Source organism: Stegodyphus dumicola, chromosome 1, assembly GCF_044657685.1.
Source record: "Stegodyphus dumicola isolate Sdum_Otavi_A_Nest chromosome 1, ASM4465768v1".
Taxonomy (NCBI): Eukaryota; Metazoa; Arthropoda; class Arachnida; order Araneae; family Eresidae; genus Stegodyphus; species Stegodyphus dumicola.
In genome coordinates, this window is record NC_140768.1 from 5,328,685 (window position 1) to 5,344,650 (window position 15,966).

Here is a 15,966-nt window from a genome sequence, read left to right on the forward strand (position 1 = left end):
TGATTCTGATTGCCAGTTCTCTTAAAAAGTTTCTGCATTTCAAAACAATCTTTGATTTAATTTGAAATGAGTATAAAGCCTTTAGGGCTGCTTGACTGTCACTAAAATCCACTTATCGCGGTAGCTTTTTCTTATAATTATTTGTAGACAGGTGGTAATAGTGAAAACCTCTGCCTGGAAGACAGTGGCGTTCTTACCCCAAAGACTGCTAAAGAGGTTAATTCTGGGTAGTACACTATATACTCTCAATCCTGAGAGGTTGCTATCTTTTATCCCTCTGATTAGATCATGACCAGATTAGATCATTGGTATTTAAATTGAACATGTTGTCATTCCATTCATCCCTAGTAGGAAAAGCTTTATTTCTATGATGCGTGAAGGCATCAGGAGAGTAGAATCATTAATTTTCTTAGTAATACTGATATGATCTTTAGCAGTAGGCTTGTCATATCATTGATTTTGCAGCATCATTCTATATGCAGTCATTCTAGCAACACTGCAAATGAAAGTGTCCAAGGGAGTCAGATCTAATACAGGGTGCGGCAGGGAACTTCCTTATTTGAAACGTGCGCCATCTAGCGACATTTATTCTGAGAGGGGTGGAGTGGCACTCATTGGAAAAGAGCAGTATCTAACATTTTATCTAAGATGTAGATTTAGTACCAATCATGCAGTGGACGAGAGAGGAGCGCGCGTTCACCATGGAGTCATACTTTTCAACGTACTACATTTTCATCCGTATAAATTGGCAGTGGTGTAAAAACTTTATCCATGCAATTTTCTTTCACAAAAAAATGCATGCAAAGTCATTCTTCACAATATGCCTCATGATGCCGTTGTGTTCTTTAGCGATGAGGCTCATTTTCATCTTTCTGGTTGTAGCATGCATTAAGCAAAACATGCAATAATGGAGTGCCACAAATCCCCGAGAATTTCATGAGCAACCCCTCCATACAGAACGTGTACTGTTTGGTGTGCATTGTCTCCAGAATAGGCATCATTGGACCATGGGTTTTTGGAGAACATTTCCCTGGATGCCTTATCTCCTTACGGGGCGATCATCAGTGGCCAGTGCACTCACCTGATTTAGCCCTGTGTGATTTCTTTTTGTGGGGCTATCGAAAATCTCATACATGCAAAGACCCTGGCTGAACTGGAAGAACAATATTCAAGCTGCTATAGACAACATACCCATTGATATGCTGGTAAAAGTAGAAAGAAGCTTCAAAACTCGGTCTATCTCAAAGCATTAACCAGAATGGAGGCCACCTTAATAATATTATTTTTGAACCGTAATAAAAAAAAAAAAAAACTTTAAGTGTCTCTCTATAACTTGGAAAAAAAATACTGATATTACTTATACTATTTGTGTTATTCATTTTAAATAAGGTAGTTTCCCTGCTGCACCCTGTATGATCTATAATGCTCTGGTAGGTGCTTAAGGCATAGCACTTGTTATACACTAGTAGGCCAATCTCTGCAGACTTCTTAGCCTGTCCTTGACAGTTTCTCTGCTCTACCTTGCACCAGTAGATCACACAGGCATAAGTAATAATGGGTCTGATAATTGCAGTATATATCCATAATATTTATTATATATATCCGAAATATATTAAACAAGTTATTTTTTTTTCTGTAAACTCTAGTTTTTACCAAGCATACATGTGCACATCCTGATGTATGTTTTTGCTTGATTAATTTTATAATCTACATGTTTATTCCATGTGAGCTTTTGGTCAAGGTATAATACTAAATATTTCACCTCGGAGATCATGTTGATCTGGACGTCAAATAGGCTTGGAATAAAAAAACTCTCCTTTTACCTTTTACATATGAATGGTACAAGATTTTTTTTTTTTTGACTCAGCTTTAGATCCCCCTTACTTGTTACTTGTATTTGTAACTTGTTACTTGTATTTGTAACTTGTTACTTGTATGGAGGAGTTATAAGTTAACAACATAACTTGTATAAATTAACAAGTTATGTTGAAATCTTTATACAGGATGAGTATGACAATGTTGCGTGCATAGCCTTGTATATAGTAGCCTATGCCATTTAGGTGTTTAATGAGGCTATTTACTACCAGGTTCCAAAGTAATGGTGATTGAACACCTCCTTGTGGACAGTCTCTGGTAGTCTTTTTTTCAAGTGATTCATCAAAGGTAGTAGTAGTAGTAAGTCTCCGAAAGTAGAGTCTCAATCCATGTACATAAAATATGGTTAATCCCAGTGTCCCTTGAAGCATTAAGGATGGATAGATGTGGAGTATTATCAAAGGCACCCTGTATGTCAAGAAAGGTGGCCGAGGCAATTTCCTTTTGATCCAGAGTGTCTTCAGTCTTAGAACCAAGTTGGTGTAATGCCGTTTCTATAGATTGACCAGGTTGGTAGGCAAATTGTAGGTTATACATGGGATTGGTAATTACCCAGGTATTCTATAATATGCCTATCAATAATTTTCTCCATAAATTTAAGAAAGAATGAAGAAAGGCTGATAGGTCTGAAGGGTTGGTCATAGTTATTTTTCCCAGGTGTAGGAATTAAAACAATCCTAGTCTCCTAGTCTTCTGCCATACCTCCGGTAGAAGTGCTAAAGTTCAATATTAGCTTCAAGGCCAAAGGTTACTAGATCCTTTATTGCTGGGTACCAAGTCATGTTGGTATAAAAGGGAACGGATTGGCGGATATCGCTGCAAAATGTGCCTGTAGAACATCCAGCTGACCTGTCCCCTGTTCAGAATTAATACTCTGATTGGGAGGAAAATTTTGATGAAATGGCAAAGCTCTATGCGCAGTTCCCCAATAAATTAAAAAATATAAGACCTAAAATAGAACATTAGAAATGCGCCCTAAACCAAAAGGAGCAGATCCTTCTGACCAAACTAAGAATCAGTCACACAGGGACCTATTAATGGGTGAAACTGAACCAGTATGTGCTGAATGCAGTATTATTTTAACCATTAAACACATTTTAATTGATTTTCCAATTTTTAATTGCTTTCGAAACTTTTATTTTAATATTTGTGAGATTTCAGCAAAAGATTTAGTTGGTGAAGAATGACATCCTAACATTTTTTACTTATAAATTTTTACCACATTATTTGAATGCCCTGAATTCAATTTGTGTTTCAGAAAGGTCTAATAGGAATCTAGTTATATTCATATTATCAAAAGTTATCCTTTGACTATTGAGTTTTTTATCTGTATTTCATGGTCTTTCCTACACTAGTTTTCGTAAAAGAATCTTATGTGTTTGATTTTATTGCTGGTTTTGTTAAACTTTACTGCTCTTTTATACCTATATGTGACTTTGTCTTAAATTTCTATTTATGAGTACGTACTGAATGGCACATGTGTTGCTTGTCTTTATTATTTTAAGTTTTGAAAATACGCAACATTTTGTTTGGCGCAATACAACCTCTAATGGGTTTTGTGCCAAAAAACTTTTAACTAACGTGCCATACCTCCGGAATGCATCTCAGTGCCAGGCTAACTCTATAAATTCTCGTTAGCACTGGGATCAAGATTTCCTCTACCTTTTGGATCATGATGGGCATTATTCCATCAAGTCCACAGCTTTTGAGCATTTTGAAGGTGGGTATAGCCCACCTAACATTATTATTATGATTTAGGATATTTTTACCATAGGTCCATTTTTACCATAGGTCTGCAATAAACTCTCTATTTCAGAAAGAACAAATATCACATTCTTCCATTCTCGCCTCCTGTTAATTCTTCAGAGTGTAGCTTTTTTTGTGGCTATGTATGGTGTAGAAAGAAGAGTTTCCAATTCTGAAAGATAATTTCACAGTCTGTTAGTGAAACATTAAGGTTATCTACAAATTCTAAAAAAAGTTCTTAATTCTAACAACCTCTATATCATCAAATGTGTACTTCCTCATCTGGTTTGCTTGATCATTAATTGCACCTTTTCTTGCTCGCTTCCTAAGAATGGCATCAATTTGGGGAGCTCTTGCTGCTATTGCTGCTTACCTAAATTTACCAGTGAGATTTGTAACTACTAAATCAGTTAAATCACTAATGGTAAATATCACATCCATCCTCTTCCTCTCTTATATTTATTAATATATCAGTAAAATAGAAAATAACTATTTATTAATGTATGTAATCCATAAATAAAAATAATAACTCTGTCATTAATGTTTTTTTCCAATTCACTTTAATTTATTTCAAATTCAAACTGTCCAACAAAAACTGGAGTCAGAGTCGACTTGTTTTAAGTGACTTCAGCTCTGACTCCTTTTACCTCAAAATCTGCCCAACTTCAATTCCGACTCCAGCTCCACAGCCCTAGCCACGGCACAAGACTTTAAAATAAGCAATGGTGGTGTAATGTTTCTGACATGCTATATCCGCAATTTGTATATCTTTATTATTTAACTAAATAAAGAGTAATTCTGTTTGAACTTCTCTCAGAATGATTGACAACATCTCTTCCAGCTTAATTCCCCAAATTGCAGTTAATAACATTATTGCCAATATGGAAGTATGTTATGATGAGTGTTTGTAAGTGAGGGAAGCTTACATTCTGTATTAAACTCTCATTAATCTCCTTGTAACATATCATTACCAGTTTTATTGTTTCACACTATAGTTTTATACCATATGCAGTGCTCTTAAATTTTTTACTTTGTATTTCTGTGTTGTGATGCTAAATATCATTCTTCCCAAATTCATAAAATTATAACTAACAGTTTGTAAGAAATCATGCAAGTAAAGGTAATTTTGAACACGAGTAACATTTTGAACATTTATAATGCACCTATGTAGATTAAATTTTTGCAATGAAACCTTTGACAAATTATTCATTTGTATGTAGAATTAAATATTTTTTCCATAAGTTTCATTTAAAACAGTTATTTTTTGAAACTTTGGTCTACTGATTGAAATCAAGATTTTGTATAAAATAGCCAGACTCTGAGAAAGCTCTCACAGATTCTACATGTGTTGTCTCGTACTTGCAAGGAAATTGTTTGCTGTTTAAATAGTTAATATGTTAAATAGTTTTGGAGATGACAGTAACTCTAGTTCTTAATGACTTGATTAAAGCTTTTCTTTTAGTTCATCCTAGAACTCTTTGGCTTGGGTCATAATTATGAATTGAAGCGTTTTGTGTATTGATAAAGTAGGAATAGTTGGAATTATAAAAATTGAGTTTGAAAAATTTTTGGAATCAGACTCGCACATTATTTTTGATAATTCAGTGGCATATGTTCTGTTTGTTGAATGTGCCATATGTTGTTGTCATTCTACTTTTTTTTTTAATTTTCATGATCATTTCTTAACTGGTTTCATTTAAAATTTCATGGATTTTTACCCAATTTGATTTTTGAAAGTAATCTCAAAAAGATATTAAGAGAACATCAAATTAAGTTGTTATCCCTAATTTTATGTGATGTGTCGAAGAATTCTTAAGTTCGTAACTTAAAACCTATTTTGAATTGTGGTTTGCCAAGTGTGAATTTTTGTGCGATTTGTAAATTGTTTTTAGTGCAAAATGTTTCAGTTGTAAGGTTTGTTGGTTGTATTTCTTCAAACAACAATGTTAATTCAATTTTCATAAAAATGCAGTGCAAAGAGATTTAACCCTTTCTTGGTCAGATTTTTTTCTAATTTCTGACCCCCAAAAGGCATTATTTTTATTGCTGAAAATTAATATTTGTTCTATTTTAAATTCGAAAATGCAAAATATTTTTGGCAGTAAGCAGTTTTTGATAGACCTACAGGTGGTCAAATATATGATATCCTGCCCATTGATCACCAGTTTTTCCTGCAGTGAACTAAAGTTTTAAATTTAAAAAAATACAGTGTGATACTATATTTATTAACTCTATTGTTTTGATGTGTTTAATATAAATATCTACATAAAAATAATTATTAAAAATTACACAAAAAAATGCTTTAGAAAATGGATTTCCAACCTTACCATTAAAACAGTTTTACAACCAACCTGAGCATAAAAGCTACATTTATGACAAAAACAAAATAATTTATTTAATTAAAAAGAATATTCTTTTGTTTACTTTATCCAAAAAAAATGGATATAAATATAAATATCTTTAATTTTTTTTAGTTGAAATTCTAACCGATATAATGGAGATATTCAATAACAGATATTCAAGGCCGAAAATCTCACTGCAAAAATTGTGAAGAAACTAAGACAAGTCATGTTAACTCTTAGCTGTATTCAGAACTAGAAAAATAATTCCAAAATTTAAAGTGACAAATGAGTAGCGACAAATTCAGTTTCAATGATATGGAATGTTTCACTTCAGCGCACGGCATGCGACACTGACCTTACGAGCACAGAAACGCCGAATGTGGGAGATGTGACGCCGACCAAGAAGGGGTTAAAAATAAAACTCAAATGCTTTGACAAAAGCAAATTATTTATATGAAAATAAATATTTAGAAAGTATTGGATATATGTTAAATTATAAAGCCATAAATATTCCAGCTAAATCTACTATGGCTGAAATTTACTTTCAACTAAAAGGAATTTAAAATTTTTCTTTTGAGTATTGAAATAAAGGAAACGTGTGAAAGAAAGAAAAATAAATACATTTATGAATAGTGTGTGTTGATTAAACATTAACTTCTTAATTTCTCTTTTATTCTATGTTTATATTTATTTATTTATATTCATAAGCCTTGTCATTGCTACTAGAACATTTGCTTTTAGCTTTTATGGTTGTAAATAAAAGTTTTTATGTGGGGATATAGAGCAGCTGTTAATGTCCGTAATTTTGCATGAGGTAGTCTTTGCCTAAAATGCAGTTAGCAGGATAATAATGTTATCACATTCTATTATATGAAACATTATTATCATGTCCCTTTTTATTTTGCATAGCTTTTATGTCTGTTAAAAAAGTTTACTAAAAAGTCATGCCACATTCATGAACTTTCAATACTTTTATCTTTTGATACTGTGTATCTAAAAAATATATGTGATATCATCCAGAATATTGTAGTTCAGTTTTACTAAAACAATTGTACTAATGTGTAATTGTGTAAATATACTCATGCGTTAAACATCCTATTGGTTAAACATGTTGGCTAAGTCTCCCTTTGGTTGAATGTCTGTGCTAGCTGAATGTTCTGTTGACTAGGTGTTTTGTCGGTGAAGTGTAACGGATGCTGCATTCTGATATATCTTCTTTAAAGGTTTTTTTTTTCTCCATTTCAAATAAAATTACTGTACAAGCATGTTTTGCAAATTGTGTGAACATATGAATATATGATATAATGATAATTTATGAGAATTAATGAAATGGATAAAAATAATTTTCAGTGAATGAAGGAGAATTATCCTTTATGTTTTTTAAATGTCTTAATGTTGTTTCTTATGTCTTTTTTAATATCTTAATGTATATTAATTGGAAATTTATGGTTTAAAACAATTTTTAAATTTTAATTTGAAGAAAATTATGTAGCGTTTTAAAAAAAATGCAAAATTGTTCCCTTTTAACATTTAGTTCTATGTAAAACAGTACGTTTTTGCCTTTTGTTCATAAACACTGTTGGATTTTTCTTTAATGAAAAAAGAGGAACTATTTTGGGTTTCCTTCCCACACCCCTTTGCACTGAAAAATCAAAATGATAAGATGGAGTAAAAAGGGGGGAAAAATTATCCCTAATATTCGAACTGCATGTAATTTGAAAACATTTTAAGAGTAGAATTAAATTGATGTAATCTGCAGAAAGATTATGTTTAAATGTTGCTGTAATTATTTTCATTTCTATTGAACTGTAACATCATTTTAATTTAATTAATTCTGTACCCAATTAATTCATTTTCAAATTAATTATGACAGTAAATTTCACACTGATGGAGAATTCAAAGTGCGTTTGAAGTTCACTTTTACTAATGGATTAAAATTTATAATTATTAGAAGTTATTACAGTCTCGTACAGAAATAAAGTCTTATTCAGTCTCATAAACAGAAATGTTAAAAAACATTTTTTTTTTTGTGTAAATATTCGTTCTTCCAAATTGCATATTTCTTCAAAAGTCAAATAAAAAATTCAAATATCTTTTAAAATGGATAAATAACACATTTTTTAATAACCCAAATTTTGATATATGTATATTTTAGAAAACTGTTTTATGTATAATCAGAAATGTAATTTTTAAAATTTAAAATCAAATTTTATATATTTTATTTTGTGTGTTTTATAATTTACAGTATTGTTTGTTATTTTCAAGGCATGCCGTATGGAATCAGGTAGATGAGGACGATTGCCAGACAGCTACAAGTGTGGGCAAATCTTTAGGATCCAAAATTAGGCAAACAAATGCTAGAGAAACTAGGAGAAAGCCTCCTGTAAGTGAACAGTCTGCAAATGTTAATCATAATTCATCATATCGTAATTGTAATAGGCTTAACCAAAGACACAAAAATAAAATGCAGTCAGATTTGGCTCACGAAAAGAACGTTAGAATTCCTAGAGGACAAAATGAACCCAGACTACAAAATAATGAAAGGAATGGTTCTAGAAATCAGAATCATTTTGGTTTTACTTTGATGCGTGAATTAGGGAATAAGCCTGCTAATGAAATAATATGCATTATTATTAACAGAACTAAAGAATTTACTTCACTTCTGGAACAAAAGCGAAGTCGGGATATGATGGCCTATGTACTTATAGCATTAGGAAAAGCTTGTTCTTCGTCAATGCGAGCTAATGTCTCTAGAATAATAAACATGGTTGCTAGTATCAAGAATTTTTTGTTAACTGACCTTCAGCAGTATTTAATATCATTTCATAAGCACCCATCTGAACAATTTCATATAGATTCTTTAGCTAGTGTGGTAGAATTTTTGCAAAAATATCAACAGTCCTTTTCTGCCTCTGCATCAGATATTTTATTGATTCTAATGCCTTTGTTAAAATCCACATGTGAAAATTATTTGAGAAACAATGAAGAATATTACAGAACAGTTCTTCACAAACTTGATGAAATAGAAAAGGAAAATCAGTATTTTTTAAGCAAGTACAGTCCTGAAGAAATAAAAAAATCATCACAAAATGAGAAGTTACAGTTAGATAAGCCACCAGAAGAGTATCGAAGTATTCCTGTTTTCCCAACTGATGAGGATGTTCTTCAAGAATGTACTTTTCTGCGCCCGAATGTAATAGAGGGCCGCTATCAAGATACTGAACATTATCTAGATGTGCAGTATCGTCTGCTTAGAGAAGATTATATGAAACCTTTACGAGATGGTATTACAGAGTATTTAAGGTTAAAACGAAATCGTAAATCATTGAAAAATTGCAAAGGTGTTAGAATATACCAAAATGTTCATATCATAAAACAAGATTTTGTAAATGGTGGCTTAGTACATATTGCTGAATTTGATATTGACATGTTTCGTAATATTAAATGGGAGTTTAGTAAACGCTTCTTAACTGGATCGCTTTTGTGTTTATCTTCAGATGATTTTAAGACGATGCTTTTTGCCTCAGTTGCTTATAGAATACCCGAAGAATTAAAGAAGGGGCATTTACTTTTGCGCTTTGAGACAACTACTGATGAAGTATTAAATTTGACTCCTTTAAGAAATTTTGTTGTGATTGAAACTGATGCCTACTTTGAAGCATATCGTCATAATCTTAGTGCTTTACAGGAGCTAAATGAAGAGAAGCTACCAATGAAGCGATATATTGTTGATGTAGAAAAGGATGTCCAAAGTCCTCAATATTTAAATAGAGCAACTACTTATGATATGAGACCATTGTTTATGCCTTTAAGTGAGGCATGTATTGAATATGTTTCTCATCTTAACAGAAAAGATGAGACAAGATATACATTTCCAATGAATATAGCTCAAAAAGCAAATGAAATTCCTGTACTGGATGATAGTGCATGGCCTAGTTTTGATGATTTAGGTCTAGATATTTCCCAGTATAGAGCTTTGAAAGCTGCAATCACAAAAGAATTTGCTGTTATTCAAGGTCCTCCTGGTACAGGTAAAACATTTATTGGATTGCGAATTGCCCAGTTACTTTTACATAACCTAAAAAAATGGAATTTTGATGAAAAGCAGTGTCCAATATTGATTGTTTGTTATACAAATCATGCACTTGACCAATTTTTAGAGGGTTTATTATTTTTTACTCGAAGTATTGTGAGGGTTGGAGGGCGTGGGGCCAATACTGCTGTTGCAAGCTATCAGTTAAGCAATTTGAGAATGCTTACTAAAGAGAAAAGAAATGTGCCTTATTATTTATATGGAAGTGTACGTCAAAAACGTTTAGAGCTACAACTGCTAAAAGATGAAATTGATAAAATCAGGAAATTTATTGACCGTTCAGTTTCATCAGTGTTAGGAGAAAATATTTTGCGAAATAATATGCCAGATTATCATTTTTATTCCCTAAAACGAAATTCTTATCATTTAGTAGATGATGGTTTTCTTGTTAAAGATTGGTTAGGTATCAGAGTCCAAACAGCTGAACAGGCTTCTAATACTGAGTTGCTTGCTGATGGAAACAGAAGTAATTTGAACGATATTGCTCCTGATGATACTGATGTTCATTATACCGAAGAAACTAATGAAGAACAAAGTGAAGAAGAGGCTGATATTGAGTTTATTGAATCTCAGCGTGACATTGATACAGATGAATTTGCAGATGTTTCTTTTCCATCAGTTGAAAATGAATATGAAGAAAAAACACAAATTGTTGTCGATATCGGCTTTCAGATGCAAGGAACCAAGAAGAAGTCAGCTAGATATATTTCCAAACTCTTGAAAAAAAGTGATACAATGAAAGAAACTGAAGCTCTTTATATAAAAGATGTGTGGCTTCTTGATAATAATCAAAGATGGCAATTATATAAATTTTGGCTTCAATGTTTCATTAAAGAAAAACAAGAAGAGTGCTTTCATTTGCAACAAGAATTGCGCATAAAATATCAAGAAATGTGTGAATTACGTACTGAAGAGGATTTACTTATCCTACAAAATGCTCATGTTGTTGGTATGACTACAACAGGTGCTGCTAAATACAGAAATCTACTTCAGCGACTTAACCCTAAAATAATCATTGTTGAAGAAGCTGCAGAAATCCTTGAAAGTCACATAGTAACATCATTAGCACCTGGAACACAGCATGTGATATTAATTGGAGATCATCAGCAACTTCGACCAAGTCCTACTGTTCACAGGCTCGCAGTAAAATACCACCTTAATGTTTCTTTGTTTGAAAGAATGGTGCAAAATAGAATGGAATGTTTCAGACTGGCTATTCAGCATAGAATGAGACCCGAAATTGCAGATTTATTAGTACCACATATTTATTCTGATCTAAAAAATCATGAATCTGTATCTAAATTTGAAAATATTAAGGGTGTGAGCAAGAACATTTTTTTTATTACTCATAGCTTCAATGAATTGCAGGAATATGATTCAAAAAGTAAAGTAAATGAGCATGAAGCAAGATTTTTGATAAAGTTGTGTAAATATCTTGTTTTACAAGGCTATAATCCATCTCAATTAACTGTTCTTACAACTTACAGTGGACAGTATTTTGTTTTAAAAAGACTAGCTGCTGGAAGTTTAATCCAGCAAGTAAGATTTACTGTTGTAGATAACTTTCAAGGTGAAGAGAATGACATTATACTCATATCGTTTGTAAGAAGTAATGAAGAGGGAGAAATTGGATTTTTAAAAGTTTCTAATCGTGTTTGTGTTGCTCTTTCTAGAGCCAGGAAAGGTCTATATTGTATAGGAAACTTTGAATTACTTGCTGAAAGAAGTGACTTGTGGAAAGCTATTGTAAGTACTTTGGAAAAGAAACAAGCAGTTGGAACTTCACTTCAACTTATGTGTCAGAATCATCCTGGAGTATCAACTGTTGTTTCGAGTGAAAAAGATTTTGATGCTGTTCCCGAAGGTGGTTGCACTCGCAGTTGTGAATTTCGACTCTCGTGTGGACATGTATGCTCTCTGATGTGTCATCCATATGATATGTTGCACGAATCGATTCGATGCGTTAAACCGTGCCGTAAAACATGCGATAAAGGACATCAGTGCAATAAGAAGTGTTATGAAGATTGTGGTTTGTGTATGATAAAAGTTGACAAAATATTGCCATTATGTGGTCATGCAATCAAGGTTAGATGTTATCAACAGAGTGATACAGATTTAATGTGCACAGAAATGTGTGAAAAATTTCTTTTTTGTGGCCATAAGTGTACAAATAAATGCAGTTCAGAGTGCAATACAAAATGCAAGCAAAATGTGTCAGTTATTTCTCCAAATTGTGGTCATAAGGTTACACTAGAATGTTTTAATTCTAATAACATGGAAAGTTTACTGCAAAAGTGCTCTGAACCTTGTAGAGTTGAATTAGCCTGTGGGCATATGTGCCGTGGAACTTGTGGTACATGTCATCAGGGGCGTTTACATATTCTTTGTAATCAGCGTTGTAAACGTATTTTAGTTTGTGGGCATGAGTGTAATGCATTGTGTTCCAAGAGTTGTCCTCCTTGTAAACGACCATGTGAAAATCGATGCATTCATAGTAAATGCCCGAAGAAATGTGGGGAACCTTGTCAGAAATGCTCTGAACCATGTGAGTGGGCATGTGCACATAAAAAATGTCAGAATTTGTGTGGAGAGTTTTGTGATCGTTTGCCTTGCGATGTGCCCTGTTCTGAAACTTTACAATGTGGACACCAATGCATCGGACTTTGCGGCGAACCTTGTCTGTCCGTCTGCAGAGAATGCGATAAAGAACAAGTTCAAGAAATTTTTTTTGGATGCGAAGATGAGCCTGATGCAAGGTTTATATGTTTAGAAGATTGCAAACACTTTTTTGAAGTTGAAAATATTACTTTGTGGATGAAAAATAAAGAAGAAGGTGAAATACAAATGAAAGTATGCCCTAAATGCAAAACTGTGATAAGGAAAAATCTGCGATTTGGAAATATTGTGAAATCATGTCTTGCTGATATTGAAAAAGTTAAGGAAGTGACCTACGGGAATAAAGAAAGAAATTTAATGAAGAAAAGTGATTTGCTTTCTTCTGTTTTGAAAAGTAACGAAACATTAAAGAAAATATGCAAACCGTTAATTAGTGTTTTGATGTCGAGTAAAAGCAGAAGTGTACAGGAACTTACAACTATGGAAAATGTTATTAGTATTGTATCCGGTTTAGTGGAAGTAACAAAACTAATGTACAGTTTCTCCTACGATAGTCCTAACAGCGATCTGGAAGTACGGGATTCCATAAAGTTGTTAGTATCGTATGTTAACTTAACTATGAAATGGATAACTGAATTTATTCAAGATGAGTTTTTAACTGCTTCTGAACAACAGTTGCAGATGCTTGTTTGGGAGGCTCATCGTTTAAAATTAATAGATACAGTGCTGAAATTTGCTCATCATAGAGTAATTAAAGCCAATGTATATTTCAAAAATATTGCAAAGATTCTTCTCGAATACAGGGCATTCAGTGATGATGATGTGAAGAATTTCACTGTCAATTTTAAAAAGTTAGCTGAACTGCTAGACGAGTCTGTGATTAATGTGAGTGATTTTGAAAAGCAGTCTATTTTAAAAGCAATGGGCTTATCAAGAGGGCATTGGTACCAGTGCCCTAATGGCCATGTATATTGCATTACTGAATGTGGAGGTGCTATGGAAGTAAGCAGATGTAATGAATGTGGTGAAAGAATTGGCGGCAGCAGTCATGCTCTTTTGTCTTCTAATCGAGTTGCAACAGCAATGGATGGTGCTAGATACTCAGCATGGTCGGATGCAATGAATATGGAGAATTATCGTTTCTAAAACTTGTATACTACTATGTTATAAATAGGAATTCAGAATTAGATACCTCAATTTTAATAACTTTTTGTGGTGTGGATTCCATTATAAAATGTTCCAGTATGCAGAATCATTTTGTAAGGATACCCTTTTTTAAATAAAGTAGTACATTATTTGAATACTTAAAAACTTAACTGCATGTTGTATGAAAGGAAATAAGATTTTTTTTTTTCAGTAATTTGATTTGTTGATTGGTGTATTATTTAATGCTGTAGCTAAAATATTTTATTATAGATGATGGTTGTCTTGTTAAAGAGAAATATCTTGTTTATGATATAGTATTGAAAAATACTATATAATAAACAAATTATCTCATTTGTTTATTATATAATATTGAAAAGTTTGTTTTCTACTTAAGATGGAACCACTATGTTCTGTATATGGAACATTTGTATTAAAATAGCGTGTTTATTATTTACTTTGATTTTTGTTAATTTTGAGAATTAAAATTTACCAATTTGATATTAGTTTATTTGCTTTCATTTTTATTTTTATTTATTTTTTTTTTCTTGGTTATTTTTAATGGAATTTTTAATTCCATTAAAAACAAATGTAAGAAATCTGATAATGGAATTAATACACAATCCTTAAAGATTATTCCTATTATTCCTATGCATAAACCTTAAAGATTTGAAGGAACATATTTAATTAATACTCCAAAAAAATAAATAAGCTCAGTTACAAATTTTGCACTTGGAATAATCACTTTGTTTGGGACTACATTTATAAGTGAATATCTTTTTTTCACAATTAAAAACTAATATTAAAAGAACCCGATTGACTGGCAAGTGTCGTGATGCAGATAATTTCAAGTAATTTACATACAAAGAATGTATTTTATTTATGAATCGAAGGAAAATTTAGTAAATAAGAGACTAAATCATTACTATTCATTCTAAAATTTTATCCCATTTGGTATTTTTTTTAGTTTAAATTTAAGTTAATTATTTAATGGTTAATTAAACACATTAAAATTATTTGCTGGAAATGTCAAATGTCGGTCAAGAATTTAATATTTAGTTAGCATCTTTGAATTTAGATTACAGATTGAAAATAAATACAAATTCAAAGTTTTTTTCATTTTGCTATTGTTGTTATTATTTATGTATATTTTGATAAATATTTCATAAATGAAACTTGGAATTTATTGAAAAGATATTTTTATTTTTTTAATAAAAATGTTAATTAAAAAAATCTGAGCCACAGTTGTTTTCAGATTGTGCATTTGGCCCGCATGCAATTTGAGATATTGCTGCTTTAAATCATTTCAGGGTACAAAGTTTCAATCTATTTTTTTCTCAGTCTTCGTGTTTCTTTTGATATACAGTATTCAGAAAAAGAAGGCTTTGAGAAATGCAGGAATAAAATTTTTTAATACGAAATAAATTTGAAATATGGACTGAGACATTAATAATGAAGAATAACTAAAACCAGTAGATCATAACTCTGGGCTTTGCTAGAAGGCTTCCATTATAAATGCTTTATATTTTTAAACTAAAGAATTTCATTTGTTTTTTTAATGTTCATTTGGAAATCCAATTTTCATGGCTTAAAGACTTCTGATTTTGGTTTGCAATCATGTGTTTTTAAATGTTCATTTAAAATCTAGTTTTTCTGTTTAAAGATTTTAGATTTTGATTGTATGGTGAATATAGATAATTCTTGCAAGTCATAGCATATTTTGTATTTCTTGCCATGTAAGGAAAATAATATCGTTATCTTGTGCTATCATTCTTTTTTGACAATTAGCTATGGCGAATAAAATGCTTATGAGAAGTTAAGGTTGTATAACCTATACTTTTCTGCACATATATATATACATTGGTGTTCGAAGCATTATTGTAAAAGTCATAAGATATAGAAGTGATACAAAGCTAACAGAAACTTATTAAAATTAATTTTTAAAATTACGTGCTATTGTTGTGCACTACAAAAGCTTACTATTGTGCACTATGCATGTTAATATTATCTAATTATCATGTTAAATATTTCGTAAACTTTAGAACCCATTTCAAACATAACTTAGCAACAATTAAATTTTTTCTGATGTTCCAAATTCTAAACTATGAAAACTTATTATTTTAATATTAAGACACGCACACTTTTATTTAT

General features: G+C 31.6%; 1 protein-coding gene across 1 annotated transcript in view; it reads left to right on the forward strand.

The window, feature by feature from the left end:
• The window catches only part of LOC118195987 (NFX1-type zinc finger-containing protein 1-like), a 32,137-nt gene extending 17,821 nt beyond the window's left edge, over window positions 1–14,316 (forward strand). The window contains exon 4 of the mRNA XM_035367342.2: window positions 8,229–14,316. Coding sequence (XP_035223233.2) covers window positions 8,229–13,818 — 5,590 coding nt within the window. The 3' untranslated portion in view covers window positions 13,819–14,316. The remainder of the gene's footprint in view (window positions 1–8,228) is intronic.
• Window positions 14,317–15,966: the final 1,650 nt, after the last annotated feature.